The following is a 21,778-nucleotide window of genomic DNA, read 5'->3' on the forward strand; positions in this document are numbered from 1 at the left end:
TGTATAAAATATGTTTGTGCCAATTCATGTCTTTATACATGTACTTTTTTTGCATTACAATTCTTATTACACATATATACCACAATTTTTCATATCTCTGTTTGTATATAAAGTAGGTTGACACCTAATTCGTGTCTTTATACATGTACTTTGGATAATGATGTCCATCACATTCCACCATCCTTGCTAATCCCTTGCCTCCTCTCTTTCCGTCCCTCCCCTCTTCCCTATCTAGAATTCATCTATTCGTTCCATGTTCCCCCTCCCTACTCCCTATGAGTCAGCCTCCTTACATCAGAGAAAACATTGGGCATTTGTTTTTTTGGGATTGGATAACTTCACTTAGAATTATCTTCTCCAATGCCATCCATTTACCTGCAAATTGTCTTTTATTGCTGAGTAAAATTCCATTGTGTATATATGCCACATTTTTTTTTTATCCATTCATCCTCTGAAGGGCACCTAGGTTGGCTCCACAGTTTAGCTATTGTGAATTATGCTGCTATAAGCATTGATGTGGCTGTGTCCCTGTAGTATGCTGTTTTTAAATCCTTTGGATATAGTCCAAGGAGAGGGATAGCTGAGTCAAATGGTGGTTTCATTCCCAGACTTCGAAGGAATGTCCACACTGCTTTCCATATTGGCTGCACCAATTTGCAGTCCCACCAGCAATGTATGAGTGTACCTTTTTGCTCACATCCTTGCCAACACTTATTGTTGTTTGTCTTCATAATAGCTGACATTCTGACTGGAGTGAGATGATATCTTAGAGTAGTTTTGATTTGCATTTCTCTGATTGCTAGAGTTGATGAGCATTTTTTCATATATTTGTTGATTGATTGTATATTCTCTTCTGAGAAGTGTCTGTTTAGGTCCTTGGCCCATTTGTTGATTGGGTTATTTGTGTTTTTGGTGCTTAGCTTTTTGAGTTCTTTCTATACCATAGAGATTAGTGCTCTGTCTGATATGTGAGGAGTAAAGATTTGCTCCCAGGATGTAGGCTCTCTGTTCACCTCACAGATTGTTTCTTTTGATGAGAAAAAACTTTTTAGTTTGATTCCATCCTATTTATTGATTCTTGGTTTTAATTCTTGCGCTATAGGAGTCTTATTAAGGAAGTTGAGGCCTAATCCCACATGATGAAGATTAGGGCCTACTTTTTCTTTGATTAGACGCAGAGTCTCTGGTTTAATTCCTAGGTCCTTGATTCATTTTGAGTTAAGTTTTGTGCATGGTGAGAGATAGGGGTTTAATTTTATTTTGTTACATATGGATTTCCAGTTTTCCCAGCACCATTTGTTGAAAATGCTGTCTTTTCTCCAGTGTGTGTTTTTGACACCTTTGTCTAATATAAGATAATTGTAATTTTGTGGGTTAGTTTCTGTGTCCTCTATTTTGTACCATTGGTCTACCAGTGTGTTTTGGTTCTAATACCTGCTGTTTTTGTTATTATTGCTCTGTAGTATAGTTTAAGGTCTGGTATAGCGATGCCACCTGCTTCACTCCTCCAGCTAAGGATTGCTTTAGCTATTCTGGGTCTCTTATTTTTCCAGATGATTTCATGATTGCTTTTTCTATTTCTATGAGGAATGCCATTGGGATTTTGATCGGAATTGCATTAAATCTGTATAGTGCTTTTGGTAGTATGGTCATTTTGATAATATTAATTCTGCCTATCCCAGAGCAAGGTAGATCCTTCCATCTTCTAAGGTCTTCTTTGATTTCTCTTTAGGGTTCTGTAGTTTTCATTGTATAGATCTTTCACCTCTTTTGTTAAGTTGATTCCCAAGTATCTTATTATTTTTTTTTTTTGAGGTTATTGTGAATGGGGTAGTTTTCTTCATTTCCTTCTCAGGGGCTTTGTCACTGATATACATAAATGCCTATGATTTATGGGTGTTGATTTTATATCCTGCTACTTTGCTGATTTCATTTACTAGTTCTAGAAGTCTTCTGGTGGAGTTTTTTGGGTCTTCTAGGAATAGAATTATATTGTCAGCAAATAGTGCTAATTTAAGTTGTTCTTTCCTATACATATCCCTTTGATTTCTTTCATCTGTCTAATTGCTCTGGCCAGTGTTTCAAGAGCTATGTTGAATCGAAGTGGTGTAAGAGGGCATCCTGTCTTGTTCCAGTTTTTAGAGGGAATGCCTTCAATTTTTCTCTGTCTAGAATGATGTTGACCTGAGGCTTAGTGTAGATAGCCTTTACAATGTTGAGATATGTTCCTGTTATCCCTAGTTTTTCTAGTGTTTTGAACATAAAGGGGTGCTGTATTTTGTCAAATGCTTTTTCTGCATCTATTGAGATAATCATATGATTCTTATGTTTAAGTCTACCGATGTGATGAATTACATTTATTGATTTCCGTATGTTGAACCGACCTTGCATTCCTGGGATGAATCCCACTTGATCATGGTGCACAATCTTTTTGATCACCTGTGAACAAATTGTTGTTAATAAAACATTTACAGTTTAGTCTCAATGTCCAGAAATGTTGGACTCAATTATTATTTAAAATATAATCAGTAGTTTCATAAAAAGGTTTACATTTTCTGGCGGTGGACAATGAACTGGGGCTCAGGTGTAGGACGGTATGTTAAGGGGAGAAGATGTCAGGGTATATAGTTAATATATCTTAGGAAATGTGAAGGAGAAATCTAGTGAAGAGGATTTATAGCAGGAGAATAGATTGGAGGTAATTTGGGGTAGACAATTATGAGGGAGGACAGTAGAGTACATAAAACAGACACACATGTTTTTAGAAAAATACAGGATGTTAAGATAGTATAATATGGAGGGTGAAGTAAGAAGAAAGAAAAAAAGGGAAAGAAAGAAAGAAAAAAAGAAGGAAAAAAAGGAAAAAAGAGAATAAAAGAGGAAAGGGCTTATATTATTCAGGTGACTCAGTCCTCAAAGTCCTATTTCATGCAAAGTTCTTGGTTTTACATATGTTGGGGATGTGAGGGCCAGAGGATAGAAGGGTAGAAGAGAAAGAAGAGGAGAAAAAAAATACTCTCAGAGATCCGTTTCTTTCTCTTATCCAGTAGGTGGGGTTGTCTCATCCAGTAGGTGTCTAGGTAACCAGGGTTTGAAGACTGGACCTGGTGTGGAGCATCTGGAAGTGGGGAGTACCGCCCACCAGTCCCAGCTGGGAAATAGTGCCTCACGGGTCTTTTTTTTTTTTTTTTTTTTGTGACCACTTGTCTGACTTGAGCCCCGGGTATCGTCTCCCTCTCTTGCCTGGAAATTTCCAAGATCCTGGTCTCTCTGTTATGCTCTAGACTTTAGTCTCCTCCCCTCTCTTACTTATCAGGTCCCAACTGCAGGACCTCTCTCCCCTAGGCTCACACCAGGTGGGCGGTGCCCTGTTTGCATTGCGCTCCTGTCCAACTGAGAGCTGTTCTTGTATTGGGTGGTCACTGTGCCAAGTTAACACCATTGGGAAGGGGAGAGGAATTGGAAATCAATGCTCAAATGGCCATCAGATTTGATAGCCATGCCCACCACAAAATGGCAAGGAAGGGTTTTCCAAGATGGAGTCACGCTGGGGTGTCTAGTGATGTTGAGGGAGCTGGGCGATGGCCTTGTGCTGTGGATAAGTAGCAGCCGAGTGGCCTGTGCAGGAGCCGCGTGTAGTCTGGAGTTCTGCAGAGGTCCTGATAGTACTTATTCTTATATCAGTAGTTCGTTCACTTTTATTATTTTCTTTTTTTTTTCTTTTTTATTGGTTGTTCACAACATTACAAAGCTCTTGACATATCATATTTCATACATTAGATTGAAGTGGGTTATGAACCCCCAATTTTACCCCAAATGCAGATTGCAGAATCATGTCGGTTACACATCCACAATTTTACATAATGCCCTATTAGTAATTGTTGTATTCTGCTACCTTTCCTATCCCCTACTATCCCCCCTTCCCTCCCCTCCCATCTTCTCTCTCTACCCCATCTACTGTAATTCATTTCTCTCCTTGTTTATTTTCCCATTCCCCTCACAACCTCTTATATGTAATTTTGTATAGCAATGAGGGTCTCCCTTCATTTCCATGCAATTTCCCTTTTCTCTCCCTTTCCTTCCCATCTCATGTCTCTGTTTAATGTTACTCTTTTCTTCCTACTCTTCCTCCCTGCTCTGTTCATAGTTGCTCTCATTATATCAAAGAAGACATTTGGTATTTGTTTTTTAGGGATTGGCTAGCTTCACTAAGCATAATCTGCTCTAGTGCCATCCATTTCCCTGCAAATTCTATGATTTTGTCATTTTTTATTGCTGCATAGTACTCCATTGTGTATAGATGCCACATTTTTTTTATCCATTCATCTATTGAAGGGCATCTGGGTTGGTTCCACAGTCTAGCTATTGTGAATTGTGCTGCTATGAACATCGATGTGGCAGTATCCCTGTAGCATGCTCTTTTAAGGTCTTCAGGGAATAGTCCGAGAAGGGCAATAGCAGGGTCAAATGGTGGTTCCATTCCCAGCTTTCCCAGAAATCTCCAAACTTATTATTTTCATTGTAAGAATATACCACTATCCATTCTTGTGTTAATGGGCATTTTATTATTTCTAGTTACTGGCTATTAAAAATAAATATATGAATATATGTGAACAAGTCTTTTTATGCATATATGCTTTTTTTGGATAAATTGGTATGAGTGGGAGTGGACAGATCAGTTAGTTGATGTATGCATAATATTTTAAAGAAACTGTCAGACTCTCCAAAATGATTGTACTTTTACATTCCTGCTGTGTCTCTATGTCCTTGTTAACGCTCATTTTGATCAGTCATTTTAATTTGTGGCATTCGAATAGATATACAGTGGTTATCTCATTATAGTTTTGATTTGGATTTTCGTAGTGACAAATGATGTTGAACATCGTTTTATGTGTTTATTTGCTATAAGATTATCTTCTTTGGTGATATGTACCTTGAAATTTTTTGTTTACTCTCTTTTAATATGGGTCGTGTTCTCTTTTGTGGTGTTAGGTATTGAACCCAGGGCCATGTGCATGCAAGGGAAGTATTCTACCAACTGAGCTATATCCTAAGCCTCCAGGTTGTGTTCTTATAATTAAATTTTGAGACTTCTTTATAGAGTATTTTCTGATTAAAAAGTTTTTATTAGACGTGTAATTTGCAGTTTTTTCTTATCTGTATCTTGTTTTTTTTTAATGTTTTTCTTTCAAAAAAGAGTTCTAGATTTTGAAGTATAATTTATTAATTTTTTCATAGATGATACTTTCATATTATTTAAGAAAATCTTTGTCTAACCCAAGGCTACAAGAATGTTCTCCTGTTAAGGAGATTTTCAGTTTTAGTCTTTCCATAAAAATCATTTAGGTCTTGCTCAACACACGACTAAACCAGTAAGGGTCACTCCAGGTGAACTGGGATGGCACGAAATAATGACACACAGAGAAATACCTTTTTTGGGGGGGGTTTGTGATGGCTCCTCTGACCTAGCTCCCACAAAGGAGACAAGGCAGGCAAGAGAACTCTTTTATTGGGAAGAAACCATTTAAATGAGGCAAGGGGGGGTCAGTTTTCAGGGGGTTGAATCTAGCTTCCTGATGTATTGCTGTCAGCAGATTGACAACTTGGAAGGCCATGCCCATCCTGTGTATTGTGTGGGGATCATAGGCAGAGCTAGCTAAAAGGACACATACATCACCAGCCCAAATAGAGAGGCAGCGTCAGTCTAGTTCACTTTGTGTGCTCAGTGCTCATAGTTCACACACACACAGCCCATGGCTGGCTTGCCACATACGTAGCTCCTGTCCAGAGCAGCTCCAGACAAAGTCCATGATGCATTTTGAGGTAATTTTTGTATTTGAGGCAAGGTATGGATCAAAGTTTATTCATTTTTTATAAATATGGAAATCTTTTCTAGCACTATTTTGAAAAGAATATCCTTTCTCCAGTGAATTGCTTTTGTACCTGAAATGTAAGGCTTATTTGGTTTTTGGATTCTCAGTTCACTTGATTTATAGATCCATCCTTATACCAGTTTCACAGAGTTTTGATTACTGTGTTAAAGAGTTTGAAATTGGGAAGTGTGAATCCCATTTTCTTTGTTCTTTATTCTCAGGATTATTTTTGCTATTCAGGTCCCCTTGAATTTTTTTTCCCTTATTTATTTAACATATGGTTTTTAGGACCATCTTGATAGTTTCTGAAAAACAATAATATTTAAAAAAACAGTGGCAAATTTGAATATGATTTTATTGATTCTATAGATCAATTTGGGGTATATGGTTATTTTAGCAATATTAAGTGATCTGTGAGATTTATTTCCATATATTTTTAGTTCTTTAATTTCTTTTATTTTAAAATATTTTTCTTAGTTGTTGATGGACCCTTTCCCCCTTTTAAATTTATTTATAAGTAGTGCTTAGAATCACACCCAGTGCCTCATACATGCTAGACAAGCACTCTCCACTAAGCCACAACCCCCAGCCTTAGTTCTTTAATTTCTTTTAACTGTGTTTTGTAGTTTCAGGGTATAAGTTCTTTATTTCTTTTGTTAAACTTATTCTAAGCATTTTATTTTATTTTTTATTTATTTATTTAAAGAAAGAGTGAGAGAGAGTGAGAAAGAGGGAGAGAGAGAGAGAACTTTAATATTTATTTTTCAGTATTTGGCGGACACAGCATCTTTGTCTGTATGTGGTGCTGAGGATCGAACCCGGGCCGCACGCATGCCAGGCGAGCGCGCTACCACTTGAGCCACATCCCCAGCCCTTATTCTAAGCATTTTAATCTTTTTGTTACATTGCAAATGGAATGGCTTTCTTAATTTAATTTTTGAATTGTTCATGGATGTTATATAGAAATGCATTTGCTTTATATCCTGCAATTTTGCTTTCCTTGCTTTTTATAGTAATTTTTTACTGAATTTTTAAGTTTTTCTGTAAATAAGTACCATGTCATCTACAAACCTGATTTCAGGAGGAAAACATTCATTTTTTCGCTGTTATATATGATGGGGGTTTTCATATATCTGTTTTCTAAAAATATTTTTTTAGTTGGTATGGACCTTTATTTATATGTGTTGATGAGAATCGAACCCAGTCTCTCAAACATTCTAGGCAAGTGCTCCATCACAGAGCCAGAACCCCAGCCCTCATAGATAGCTTTTATTAGCTTGCAGAAGTCCTTACCTATTTGTAGTTTGTTGAATGTTTATTTTATGAGAGGGTGTTAATTTGTCAAATACTTTTGTCTTTTGAGGCGGTCATTTGATTTTTGTCCTTTGTTCTATCAAAAGTGTTGCATTTTCTGTTTCTTCTTGAGTCAGTTTCTGTGGTTTGTGTCTTTCTAAAAATTTGCCCTTTACACCTATGTGATCGAATTTGTTTTGAAGTAGTTGTTCATAGAGTTCTATATGATTTTATTTCTATAACATTAGTAATGATGTCTAGACTTTATTATTGCTGATTTTACTAATTTGAGTCTTATTTTTCTCTTGGCTAGTATAGCTAAAAGTGTCAATTTTGTTGATCTTTTCAAGTTTTTTATTTTATGTTTTCATTAATTTTCACTCTAATCTTACTATGTCTTTCCTTCTTTTTGCATTAGGTTGTTCTTCCTCCACCCACTCTTATGGTAGAAGGTTATGTTACTGATTTAAGTATCTTGAGAACCTTTGTTTCTTTATATTTTGACTGGCTTTTTAGTTGTTTCAGGCAGAAATATAAATATATTCTCTGCTATTCCATTTTGTCTGTAAGCAGTGATTTTAAGATTATTTCAAGAAATAATTAGCATATGACCTGGGAATAACTTGCATGAAGCCTTAACTGAATTTATATTTAGAATTCAAAATTTTGTTTAATCCAAATATTTGTACATTTAATTTTTTAAATAAAATGTATAACGAATATAAAGATATACGCTAGGAAAACATACTTTTTAAAAAGATTCTATGGAATAAATTAGTAGTGTATTTTAAAAAAATATTTAAACTGATTTTAGTCACCAAAATCAAGACAGACTGATATGAAATTTTTTGTGACATGAGATGTATTCATATTCTGATATTGTATTCTGTTTTTCAAAGCTTTAAAAATAACTTAATTTTTTAGGCATATCAATGAGGATAAGAGAAAAACAGAAGCACAAAAGCAAATTTTTGATGTTGTTTATGAAGTAGATGGATGCCCAGTAAGTATTTTTTGATGATTGTCATTTATTTTCTTCCTTGTTAATAAGTTTTGATATAAGCAACATCATGGCAGCACTTTCATTTAAAATACAGCTTTTAAAACATTACTTGATACCAATTGATTTCTTAATATTTTTCCATCTGTACAGGCTAATCTTTTATCTTCTCACCGAAGCTTAGTGCAACGAGTCGAAACAATTTCTCTAGGTGAGCACCCTTGTGACAGAGGAGAACAAGTGACTCTTTTCCTCTTCAATGACTGCCTTGAGGTAAAGTTATACACATATAATAACACTGCACACTACTGTTGTTTTAAAAAATTATTTAAGATGTATTTATTAACAGGTGCTTGCAATTATTGACTTTTTTGAAAAAAATCAAATTGTAAAATTTTATTACAGATTAAAAATGAAGTTCTCAAAAATCTCAGCATACCTATTTGTAGTTTGTTGAATGTTTAGTTTGTGAGAGGGTGTTAAATTTGTCAAATAGTTTGTCTTTTGAGGCAGTCATTTGATTTTTGTTCTTTTTGTGACTTCCCTGAATATTTAAAACCAAGCTTCAATTAAAGTATAATTTAGAAGTTTGAAGTAAGCCCAATTTTGTCACTTTAAAAAAAAATTGAAACCAGTCATTAGTTTAATGTAATAAAATGTATTTAAGATAAGGTCTAATATTAGTAAGTAAAATGAATTTCTATTACTTCAAATTCAAGTCAAAATGAAAACTTAATTATTGCCATACAAATAAATGCCTAGATCAAGAATTTTGGGAACTTCTTGTTTTTATGTATATTTACTCAAGATTCACAAAATAATTCTGAGTTGTTCTTTTTTGAATTTAAGTAGATTTTTTTCAGTAGAGATAAAGTCAATGTTTTGTTGAAGAGAGAATTTAATAAAAAATATTATTAATTCCTTATGATTCTTTGATTATTCTTTAAATTAATGGTTTTTGCAGTGAATGTTTAGTATATCAGATGATGTGTAATGATTCCAATACTGAAATTATTTTATAGCCAAATTAAGATTTTTCTTCATACTACTCTTACAGGAAAATTGTTGAATTATCTTTGTGTGTTTTTTAAAAAAATTCTTCTTTTTCTCTTGATTCTTTTAATATGCATTTTTACACAACTATACAGTCTAGTGATAGATAAAAGGAGTGCCTTTTCTTCATGTTTAAAGAGAAAAAAATGTTCATTTTGATAAAACAGACATTGATAAGACTTTGCTTTATATTTTTTTAACTGGGTAACTTTCCGTTGCCTTCATCAGAGCAATTGGTGGTTTTCTTTAAAGTCTGTACCCCAACATTTTATCCTTTTCTGCTGTACTCCCCTTGAACTGCTGCCCTTTTATATCATGTACATTATTATTTAAAGTATAAAATACAGGGAGTCGTAGAGAACAAGCCATGCACAAAGCAGTTACAAGTGCAATAAAATCTCACCAAAAATTCAATCGTTAAATGTAGAGTTTTGTGATTTTGAAATTAATGAAAAAATATTTTCATTAGATCAGTAACGTTACAAAAAATATAACACTAACAACATTACAAATACCATACACAATTGACCATATTCTATAGTGAGAAAAATCATAAAAAAATCATGAGGCACAGATAATTCTGAACTATATGTCTCCTGCTTAATAAGAATTCTAGCCTGCCCTACTTTTTAAAAAATGTCTTTATTTATTTATATGTGGCGATGAAGATTGAACCCAGTGCCTCACACATGCTAGGCCAGTGCTCTACCACTGAGCCACGATCCCAGCCTAGTCTGCCCTACTTTTGAGAACAGGTGCTAAGCAGATAAATCAATTTTAATCATATTGTATATGAATTTATATTATCATGGCATTTTACCCTACTTATATCTCTGTATTTGTATTAATTTGCTTCTATTAAGGCATTTTAGGTTTTTCCTGTTCAACTCCCTAGCCCAGCTGACTCTGTTCCAATCCATTTTGAATTTTGCCATCCTGTTCTTGGTGGAGCAAAGACTTAGTTTGTATTCTTTGATCTTAATTTCCTTCACAGTCTTCTGTAGCAGCCTCATTGACGTCCCTTCTACTTCAGTCAAGCCATGGCTCATCCTCTATAAGCTTCCAAGTACCTAGCCTCTTACTTCCCTGCTAGTGACTTTTCGTTTGACTCCCTTTTAGATTCTCTGTCTCAGAATCACTTTGATAGAAACTGCTCTATTTGTAAATAACATTAAATTTGAACTTTATAATCCTAAGTAAAGTTTTATTCTTTAATTTGTTTTAGAAAAATAAAACTCTTAGCAAATTTGTAATGAAAATATGCTACTTCCTTAACATGATTAAAAACCTATAGTATTGGGACTAGGGTTGTGGCTCAGCGGTAGAGTGCTCACCTTGCACGTGCAAAACCCTAGGTTTGATCCTCAGCACCACATACAAAAATAAATAAGAGAAATAAAGGTGTTGTTTCCAACTACAACTAAAAAATAAATTAAAAAAAAAACTATAGTATACATCATACTAGTTAGAAGTAGTGACTGTAGGTAAAAATCTGTTTTTTTTCTCTTTGACAGGTAATGGTTTTTACTGAAACAAATTTTGGATTTAAGGATACATTTTCCTTTTGTATATTTTATCTCTTTTTTACCTTAATTTTTTAACATTTGTATCATCAATATTAATACTTGTCATTTCTTTTCTTTTTAAAAATAAACCTTAAAATCATTTAATTATTTTGCTTAGCCAAACTTTAACATATATTCAACAATTACAATGGAAATAATTATTTTAAGAGTCTTTATTGCTTATTTTCAATATACTTATATAAACGAACCTTTAATATTTGATATGTGTACTTCATACGCAATATAAACATGTTTTTCATATTTCTACTTCAATGTGAATATGATATACTGACTAGTTTTGGTTTGCTCATTAGCCCTAACACAAAGTATTACATTTTCAGCTGTACTTCGTTATATTTATGATGATCAATCAAAATCCAAGGAACTTAATCAAAACTCATTTTATGTTAATATCTTTTAGTAAAGTCTGTAAATAATATGTAAGACTTTCATGGAAATGAAACCAAAAAAATGTAGACTATATAAAATTCATAAAACTTCAGTATATCATGAATCACAAGGTCTTTTCTGATTTTGCTCTTATCTTCTCCAGTGTTACCTTACTTAACTCTTCTTTTTGTGTGAGTACCCGGTTTAGGTAAAATTGTAGCCTAACAAGCATCTTGAATTTATAATTTGCATCATTTGTTTAATATATTGTTTGATTACTTCTTTAATTCCTTTCTCAATAGTGTATAGATAATAATGAGAGCAGGAACCATTTGTGTTATTTCCTGTGTTTTTCAATTTGTGCATAGGATCTGAGATATTGTAAATTCTGTTCTTAAACTAAAATTAATGATCTTTTGAACCTAAGAGATCTCAGAGTACCTGTTCTCCTCCAGAACTCACAGCCTTTCATTTCCTTTATCCTTTCATAATATTGCTTCTCACAATGTTTCTTATTCTTTCACATCTCTAGGGTTGTTTTCCACCCACCCTATCCCTTGGCCTATTTTTTCTTGACTTTTGAGCACTCCTTAAATGTAAGCATGTCTGCTACTCGGTTGCATGTGTGATTTTGTCACATAGTAATTCTGCTTCTTATCAGATAGTAACTCTGGAATGTCTAATAATCAGATGAGTTGTATATGGATTTGTGTGGTTAGTACTATTTTTTTAAGTTTTTGGCCTTGGTTTTTATTCACATTATTGATGATGACTTTTTTATTTTCTATAATCAGATAGCAAGAAAACGGCACAAAGTTATTGGCACTTTTAGGAGTCCTCACGGCCATACCCGACCTCCAGCTTCCCTTAAGCATATTCACCTAATGCCTCTTTCTCAGATTAAGAAGGTGCTGGACATAAGAGAGACAGAAGGTATGCTTATTGGTTAACTTATGGGCTTGGTAAAAATAGTTTATATTCATAGGAGGTTTAATTTGCTTCTGTATGTTTTCTTTTTGTGTTTTTGTGGTTCTAACAATTTAACCCTAGGTCAGTTTACCTGTGAGCTACATCCCAGCCTGTTTTTGTTTTGTTTTTGTTTTATTTTGAGGTAGTCTTACTAAATTGAGAAGGCTGGCCTCCAACTTGAATCTTCTTGTCTTGGCCTCCCAAGTTATAGGTTAAAGGATTATAGGTGTGTGCCAATCCACTCAAGTATATGTTTGTCTTTTTAACTGATATATTATCTTTCAGTGCAGAGAGTCAGTTTGGTAAAGTAATTGTTCCTGTACCTGTATCCCAACTTCATTTCTAGAAAGAGGTTTGATTTTTTTTTTTTTTAAATGAAAGTACTACTTCAACTTATAGGATATCCTACTTCTAATGGTTATGTGTTAAAATAGTACTAAACTATTTTATTTCCACATTGAAATATTTTTTTCTAATTTTTTCTTCTTTTTTTAAAAGAAATCACCAGTCTGTGCTTCATATCTTGCCATCCCCGGTGCCAGTGGCTATGTTTAAGATATGGCTTGGGAATAGATTGTGTGTGAAATAAATATTACCTAAAGTTATTGGTAGACTTGACATAAGGTCATATATGTGTTAGTCAGCTTTCTGTTACTGTTAAAAAATATTTGATATAGTTAATTTATAGAGTATTTGGCTTGTAGTTATGGAGGTTTCAGTCCATGACTGAAATCCATTAGTATGATCCTATCATGAGGCAGCACATTAAGCCAGGAGTGTGTGATGGAATAGTGTTCACCTCATGGCTGGCATGTGAAAAGGGTAGGAGAAAGATACTGGGGTCCCATAATCTCCTTTAAGGACATGCTACCAATAACCTAAAACCTCCTATTAGGCCCCATCTCTTCAAGTTTTCAGATCTCCCAGTAGTGCCTAGCTGGGGGTGATGCCTTTAATAGATGGACCTTTGGATGATGTTCCATATCTAAGTCATAGCCTTGTACTAAAGAAAGCCTTTTCTCTCAATTTTGGTAGTATTTAGGGAGGGTGCTTGGAAGGCCTGAAATTGTCAAAAATTTTTTTGTGGTGCTAGGGATTGAACCGACACCTTTGTGCATATTAAGCAAGCACTTTACCACTGAGCCACACCCCTAGCCCTAAAACAGTGTTACCTGTTTACTTGTCACATAATAATGTGTTTTTATGCCCATATTTTGGATGTTAGGCATACATTTTTATAATGTAAGCTTTTTCTATTACTGATTCCTCTAATGATAGAAGTTTTGAATTCATGAGAAATGATCCTTAAAGAAAACTTGAGCACCAGCTTAAATTCCTGTTTTCATTTAGTTGCCAAACTCTGGACTTATTAAAGGTTATATGGGTCATTTATTTAATTGTCAAGCTCTAAGTTTATTAAGGTTACGAGACATTTATTTAAATAACTTCAATGTTTTTGGAATTTTTATTATGAAAGAGTTCATTGTTTAAAATAGGTTCTGTTTTAGCATCTTGAGCAAAAAACATTTTGTAATGGTTTTAATATTTGGACACATTTATTTGAATGTGATTCAAGTGTGTTTTTGTTTTTGTTGTTGTTGTTGTTGTTTGTTTGTTCGTGGAGCTGGGGATTGAACCCAGGGCCTTTTGCATGCAAGGCAAGCACTCTACCCAGCTATATCCTCAGCCCCAAGTGGATTGCTATTGAATTATTCTTATAATGCCATTTTAATTTGAAACAAATTCTAAAATTCTAAGAAATGAAATAATCTATTTTTTTTCTTAAAATTTATCATAGAAAATATTAAATTCATGGAAAATACTGCTTACTTAATGTTATTAAGTTATTGTTGGTTCTTTACATGGTATGCTATTACTATTATAATTCTTTCTTTGCTTCAACTTAATATGGTAATATTCTGTATATCTTCAAATAGACTTTCTTTGAACTGATGATTTTTTTATTATTCATTTGAAAAAAAGGGGACAGGGAGGGTGGAGAAGAAATAATTGTATTGGAATTTTGGTGCTCCGAGGACACTCTGCAAGGAGTAACAATGTTTATGGTTATTCTGGAACCCTAGATTGCCATAATGCTTTTGCCTTGCTTGTGAGGCCACCGACAGAGCAGGCAAATGTGCTGCTAAGTTTCCAGATGACATCAGATGAACTTCCAAAAGAAAACTGGTTAAAGATGCTGTGTCGACATGTAGCCAATACCATTTGTAAAGCAGATGCCGTAAGTTCTTTAACCTGTGTTATAATGAAAATTTAAACTCCATGGCAATGCATTCACACTGAATTTGTATATTTCTAATGACTTGTTAATTATGAGTATTGAAGAGTTTTAGTTTTGTGTGTATGCAGAAAAACTAGTTTAATAAGTTGTTTTAGAAAAGATTTTTGAAAGTTTAGGCATGTGAAACATTCTTTGAGTCCCTAGCTTACAGACAGATCCTCATAGCCGCCTAACTCCTATGGCTCTTGATGTGGTGAGGTTTTTGGGATTTGTAACATACCCTATAATCTTCCATTCTATCACTCTATGCCTTTAGTTGATAATTTAATCTGTTTATGTTTAAAGGAATTATCGAAAGGCAAGGTCTTATTATAGTCATTTTGTTATTTGTTTTCTAATTTTATTGTACTTCCTTTCTCACTCTATTTTAGTCCTTGTGTTAAATGATACAGTGATACTCTAGTAGTGCATCTTGATTCATTGCTTATTATTTTGGGGCAGTCTATTACAAATATTTGTTTTATGGTTACCAAGAGACTTACAAAAAAAAAATCTTTTGATTGTAACAGGCTATTTTGAAAGGACAGCAACTTCACATGAGTATAAAGAGACACAAAAATAAAAAGAGAAAATACACTAATAAAAAACTTCACTTGCACTTGATTCCTCACCACATTTTGAAGTTTGGATGTCCTATTTTACATCTTTCTGTATCACCTATTTCTTTAACGCATAAATGTAGTTATTGTTTTTGTTTTATTTTTTAGTCTTCATACTAAAGATAACAATGCTTTACAAACCATGTATACCTATTAGAGCTTTCTGCATTTGTCTCTCTAGTTACTCTTACCAGTGAGTTTTATGCCTTCTCATGTTTTCATCTTATTATTAATGTCTTTTTCTTTTTGTTTGAAGAACTCTTTAAGAATTTCTGATAGGACAGGTATGGCAGAGATATATTCCCTCAGCTTTTATTTATTTGGGATGTCTATATTACCTTTCATTTCTTAAGGATAGCTTTGCTGGCTACAGTGTTCTTTGATGGCAGGGTTTTTGTTTTGTTGGGGTTTTTTCCTTTCTCCCCTCCTTTCCCTTTTCTCCCTTCCCCTCCCCTTTTCTTTCCTCCTTTTCCCCCCTCCTCCCACCCCTCATTCCTTCTCTACTTTGAAAATCTCATGCTACTGTTGTGGCATGTAAGGCTTCTGCTGAGAAGTCAGCTTTCTGCCAAACTAGGACACGCTTATGCAATTTGTTTTTCATTTCTCTTAAAGCCTTAGAATCTTTTTCACCTTTGAAAGTTTGAATGTGGTATGTCTTAGGCTAGACTTGGTTGAGTAAAATGTGATCTTTGACCTTCTTATACTTGGATATTTGTATTTTTCTCTAGATTTGGAAAAGTTTTCTTTTAATAAGCTTTCTACCCCTTGGGCTTTCTGAAATCCATGAACTGAATATTTGCTCTTTTAAGGCGGCCCCAAAGTTCCTGCAGTGTTTTTTCATTCCTCTTCTTTCCTTATTATTTTTCTCCTCTGTATGTTTTCACATAGTCTGTTTTTGAGCTGTTTCTTTTTTGTTTGATCTTTCCTGATTTATATCTTTGATCATGTTTTTAATTTTGCTTAGTATGTTTTTCAGCTCAAGAATTGTTTGGTTTAATTTTTAAAAAATGCCTCTCTCTCTCTGAAAGTATCTCTGAGAGTATTGAATTTTTCCTCTCATTTTCCTTCCCTTGAAGCTTGATGAATTTCCTTAAAACAGCCATTTTATATTTTCTATTAGAACTAAGTACTGTGGCACATGACTATAATCCCAGTGAGTCAGGAGGCTAAGGCAGAGGATCACAAGTTCAAGGCCAGTCTCAGCAACTTAGTGAGGCCCTATCTCAAAATGAAAAGGACTGGGGATATGGCTCAGTGGTAAAGTATCCCTGGGTTCAATCCCCAGAACCAAAAATTTTTAAAATTTTCTTTTGAACTTTTGGAGAGTTCATCCATACTGGTTGCTATCTATTCAGTTTCTGGTGTGTTATTTTAACTGTAAGAGTGAGGTCATGATTTCCTGAAAGCTCTTGGTCCTTGGTGTGTAAAATCATCTAGGCATTGAAAGATCAGCATTTCTTCCACTCTTTGTATTTTAGCTTCATGCCTGATCAGAAATTTAAGGCAAACTAGTTATGTTCTCTGAGACTATAGTTACTTCTATTTCAGCACTAGATGGCACCCCTAAGTCCACATTAATCATCAGTCACTATTGGTGTATTGTCATTGTTTCAATACGAGAGGGCTATCCAAGTCCAAGCTTGTTACAAATCTGCACTTGGTTTGTTGTTCAATGTGAAATGAGTACTAAAAAAGGGTACTCCATCCCTTTAAGTCTCTCTCTCATACTGTGATAGGTCAAGATGCTTTATCCACTGTCCTGTGCTTGGATACTATAGGATTCTGCCTCGCTTTGAAACATGTCACACTCTTGAGCCCAAAGCCCACCATAATCAGCAAAGCAATGGAATAGGAGCAAGGCTCACAACTATGGGATACCTACTGCTGGGTGGACTTGGCCCAAGCAAGGCCCAAGATTGCTTCAAGCAGACACAGGTGATGCTGGCTAGAATAGAAGTCTGACAAACTGGAACCACCTCTGGTACTGGGAGTTTTTCAGAGACTCTGCTTGGGCAAAGGCCTGGGGATTAGTGCTGTTAGTATCTGCCCAGTACACCAGCTCAGCACAAAGCCCCAAGGTAATCCTGTGCTAAGTACTCTGCCCTTCTCTCAGCAAATGGAGGTTTGTTTTATGCTTTGTTGCCCAAGATTGCTGTAATGTTGGTAAAGGCAGTAACTTGGCCACCACGCCTGCACTGTACCTGAGTCCCATAGTGCTACTAAGTACATGCATAGTCTCTGGCATGTACCCAGTCCCATTCTACAACTAATAAGCCAAAAATGAATCTGTCCCTCCAGTGCTCAGGTTTCCGCTGGTGCCAGAGCAAGTCCAGAGGCTTCATCTGTGAGTATTGGCCTGGCCATAGCTATGCTCAGGAGTTGGTGGTGGAGACAGTCCTGTGGTCACTCATGCTGACGCTAAATTGGTTATACCTGAGTCTCATAGCCACAGAAACCTGCATAGGCTGGATGAGGACTGTCCTGGGCCTGTTTCAATGCTGGACCTGATGCAGGTCAAAACTTGAGTCTGGCCAAGTGAGGTGGCCCCATACCTACCATGAAAATCTGTAATCCAAAATGCTTGAAGTTAAAAAAATTTTGAGTGCTACATTGTTTTATTAATGAAGTATGTTGAATTTCAGATTTTTGGATTAAGAATTTGCTCAATCAATAGAAAGAAGAGAACATTTTGTTCTATTGTAATGATTAGTAACAGCAGTATTTTATTTTATTTTATTGAAAGCAATAAAGGGTTGTAGCATGTTGCTTTTCCTGTCAGGACAAGTGACCAGTCCATTTTTCTCACATCACCTCTTAAAATCAAATACCATCGTGAAGATATAATTATCTTTGTAGTATACAAATTAAAGTAAAGATAGATGAGGAAATCAAAATATTGAAGTTAAATGATTGGCCAGAAATCTACTAGCCTATAATAGATCTTGGATAAAATCTCAGTCAGTTCCCTTAAAGATAATTTGAAATGTTCTCCATGTATAACATAGATATATAATAGAGATAGAGCTCTTAACTCTTTGTACCAATAACATAGATTGAATAGAATGTAATCATATAATAGATTATCCTTTTCAGTAGAATAGTACTATAATTGAGATTTTCCTGGACATGCTTGTGGGAATAAAACATTTTATCATAGTTAAATCTGACTTTGAAAAACATTTATTATTATGTAGTTTATAAAATAGACAATTCTTGATTAAAAAAATTTCCCACCTAAGTATTTAGAACAATAAACAGACATCGTGATTCATTTGGTTTTTAAAAAAATTTTATGGATCAAGAATGTGTTTGGTCATAGAAAAAGTAGAGTTTTCTTTTTTTTTTGTACTAGGAATTGATTGAACTCTGAGGTGCTTTACCACAGAGCTGCATCCCCAGCCCTGTATTTTATTTTTTATATTGAGACAGGGCTTCACAAGGTTGCTTAGGACCTCACTAAATTGCTGATGCCCTTAAATTTGCCATTCTCGTATCTCAGCCTCTGAAGTCACTGAGATTACAGGTGTGTTCCACCATGCCTGACTGAAAACAGCTTAAAGATTAAAAGTATCTCTTATAAGGAAGAATTTTTAAATTTAGTTATAGGTATCTGTCTATAAAATGGACTTCTTTACAGTATAGTAATTACTCACTGTAGAAATGACTTCTGCATTGTCAGGATGTGAGACTTGATGGCCTATGTAGTCTTTTCCAAATTTATAACCTTAATGGTAAAATGTAAAGTTAAAGACACAATATGACTAATAATATTAGAACTGAAATATAAGTAGCAAATGAAAAATTTCATAAAATATAATTTTCCACAAGATGGCAGCAAACATTTAACTATGTTCTGATTTATATTCTTATCCTACAAAATTAATCCAATCTGTTGCAATTTTTCTTAGAATTTTGTTTGTAAATTCAGATATATGGTGTCTTCCCTTTCCTGCATTTAAAATTTTGCACATAGTAAATTTTTTAAAAAGTCCTGAGTCAGTGTTTTGACAACGTTTTTCCATGTTGAAGAGGTAATGTTTATAAATATATAAATACAAAAGACATACATGTAAAATATATTGAAATCTCTCATACTTTGAATCGGTAGGTTTTGTCTTCCTATTATGTATTTCTTGGTATCCTAACTAATGGAAGCTTGCTTGATAATTATAAGTACAGTTTTTTTATTCTATAAATATATTTCATGATATTTTCATTTGTGATGACCCTTCATAAATGACTTAAGAATTAGGACTTCTAGGCTGAAAGAAAACTAATTTTTTTAATATTGATTTTTTAGAAGTAGTTGGACACAATACCTTAATTTTGTTTATTTAATTTTATGTGGTGCTGAGGATCAAACCTTGCAGGGCCTCGCAGGTGGTAGACGAGCACTCTACTGCTGAGCCACAATCTCAGCCCCAGAAAACTTATTATTTTTTTAATGTGAAACTAAGGCCAAGAACAGTGACCTTTAAGTATAAAAGTAGAGATTAGTATAAAATCTGGGCTTCCTTACTCTTGGTCAAACTTTCTTGATAGTGTTTCTTCCCATGGATATGATGCTGCATATTCTGTTATTTCAGAATTTAAAGCTTCTTAAAATTATTATCTCTCAGAATACTTAAGTATGTGTTTATTATCTCTTGTCAACATGTGATCTTTAATTGCAAGCTTCATATTCTGAAGTTTAAAAATATTACCTGCTGTCAGGTGGTATCTTTGTAAAGTCATTTCAGATTTCTAACTCTAATATCTAAAGTATAATTTTATTAATAGATAAGTGTAAGCAATGTTACCCTTTTTCCAATTTGATTAGTCTACAAGTAACTTCCTTGGGTTTGAAATGCTTGGGACCACAAGTATTTCAGATTTTGTAATTTTTTAGATTTTTTAATATTGCACACACATATGAGATATGTTGGGGATGTGACATGAAATTCATTTATTTTTTCATATGTACTATATACACAGTGTGAAGGTAACTTCATACAATACTTTTAGTGCACCTACATTTTAACTGTGACCTGTCACATGAGAGCAGGTGTGAAATTTTCCAATTATAGTGTTACATCAGTGTTCAAAAAAATTTTGAATCTTGGAGCATTTTATTTTTATTAATTTTTTAAAAATTTATATATGACAGCGAGATGCATTACAATTCATATTACACATATAGAACACAATTTTTCATATCTCTGGTTGTATACAGTGTATATTCACAGCAATTCATGTCTTCATACATGTACTTTGGATAATGATGACCATCACATTCCACCATCATTTCTAACCCCATGCCTCCTCTCTTCCCCTCCTACCCCTCTGCCATATCTAGAGTCTATTCCTTCCATACTCCCCCTCTCTACCCCACTATGAATCAGCCTCCTTATATCAGAGAAAACATTCAGCATTTGGTTTTCTGGGATTGGCTAATTTCACTTAACATTATTTCCTCCAACTCCATCCATTTACCTGCAAATGCCATGATTTTATTCTCTTTTATTGCTGAGTAATATTCCATTGTGTATAAGTGCCACATTTTTTTAATCCATTCATCTACTGAAGGGCATCTAGGTGGGTTCCAGAATTGTGCTGCTATATATACATTGATGTGGCTGTGTCCCTGTTTTTAAGTCCTTTGTGTATAGACCAAGGTGAGGGACAGCTGGGTCAAATGGTGGTTCCATTCCCAATTTTTCAAGGAATCTCCATACTGCTTTCCATATTGGCTGCAAGGCCTCAACTTCCTTAATAAGACTCCTATAGCACAAGAATTAAAATCAAGAATCCATAAATGGAATGGAATCAAACTAAAAAGTTTCTTCTCAGCAAAAGAAACAATCTGTGGGATGAATAGAGAGTCTACATTTTGCGAGCAAATTTTTACCCCTCACACATCAGATAGAGCACTAATCTCTGGGTATATAAAGAACTCAAGAAGCTAAGCACCCAAAAAACAAATAACCCAATCAATAAATGGGCCAAAGACCTGAACAGACTCTTCTCAGAAGATAATATACAGTCACTCAGCAAATATATGAAAAAATGTTCATCTTTGCTAGCAATTAGAGAAATGCAAATCAAAACTAGGATGTGGGGTAAAGCATTTTATATTTTTGGATTTGGGATGCTCAATTTATAGTAAATGATTTCTATATATCTATTATTACTATTACCTTAATTAGACCAAATCAAAGCTCTAAGCTATAAACATGATTATAGAGTTTGAGGAAACCCTGAGGTACAGGTTAAGTAAAGAAGGGGATAGAAGAGAGTAGTTTTTGGTTGTTGTTTCTTGACCATTTGGAAATTTGAAGACTAATGGGAAAGGAGAGCTTAAAGAAAGCAGGGAGAGGAAAAGAATCTGATAACTCACCTCTAAGTTGGATCATTACCTTAGAAATGCTAGAAAATTTTCTGTAATTTAACACCCACGAATAGTATAAGATCTGTAGCAGAGGCTCCATTTCTCTTGAAAGATATTATGTATTTCAATGGGAGAGATTAAGTTCTTCTTTCTAATCTTAAACTCAGCTAGTCTTTCTTTAGAACTAGTCTTAGGTAAATGTGAATTTGGAGCTGATTGAAAAAATCCCGCCTTTCCAAAATTTCATTAATGCTAAACATACTTTTAATAAATCAAATTGTTTTCAGAATTCTATTTAGTATGTTATTAAAAAATGAGTTTTGGCTATATTATAAATTTTATTTTTATTTTAGAAATTTAGAGGAAGAGA

General features: G+C 34.2%; 1 protein-coding gene across 1 annotated transcript in view; it reads left to right on the forward strand.

The window, feature by feature from the left end:
- The window catches only part of ECT2 (epithelial cell transforming 2), a 94,011-nt gene that overhangs the window by 61,723 nt on the left and 10,510 nt on the right, over positions 1-21,778 (forward strand). The window contains exons 19-22 of the mRNA XM_081301839.1: positions 8,091-8,169; positions 8,320-8,439; positions 11,969-12,107; positions 14,228-14,382. Coding sequence (XP_081157965.1) covers positions 8,091-8,169; positions 8,320-8,439; positions 11,969-12,107; positions 14,228-14,382 — 493 coding nt within the window. The remainder of the gene's footprint in view (positions 1-8,090; positions 8,170-8,319; positions 8,440-11,968; positions 12,108-14,227; positions 14,383-21,778) is intronic.

Source organism: Spermophilus citellus (assembly GCF_964194105.1).
Source record: "Spermophilus citellus genome assembly, chromosome: 7".
NCBI lineage: Eukaryota > Metazoa > Chordata > Mammalia > Rodentia > Sciuridae > Spermophilus > Spermophilus citellus.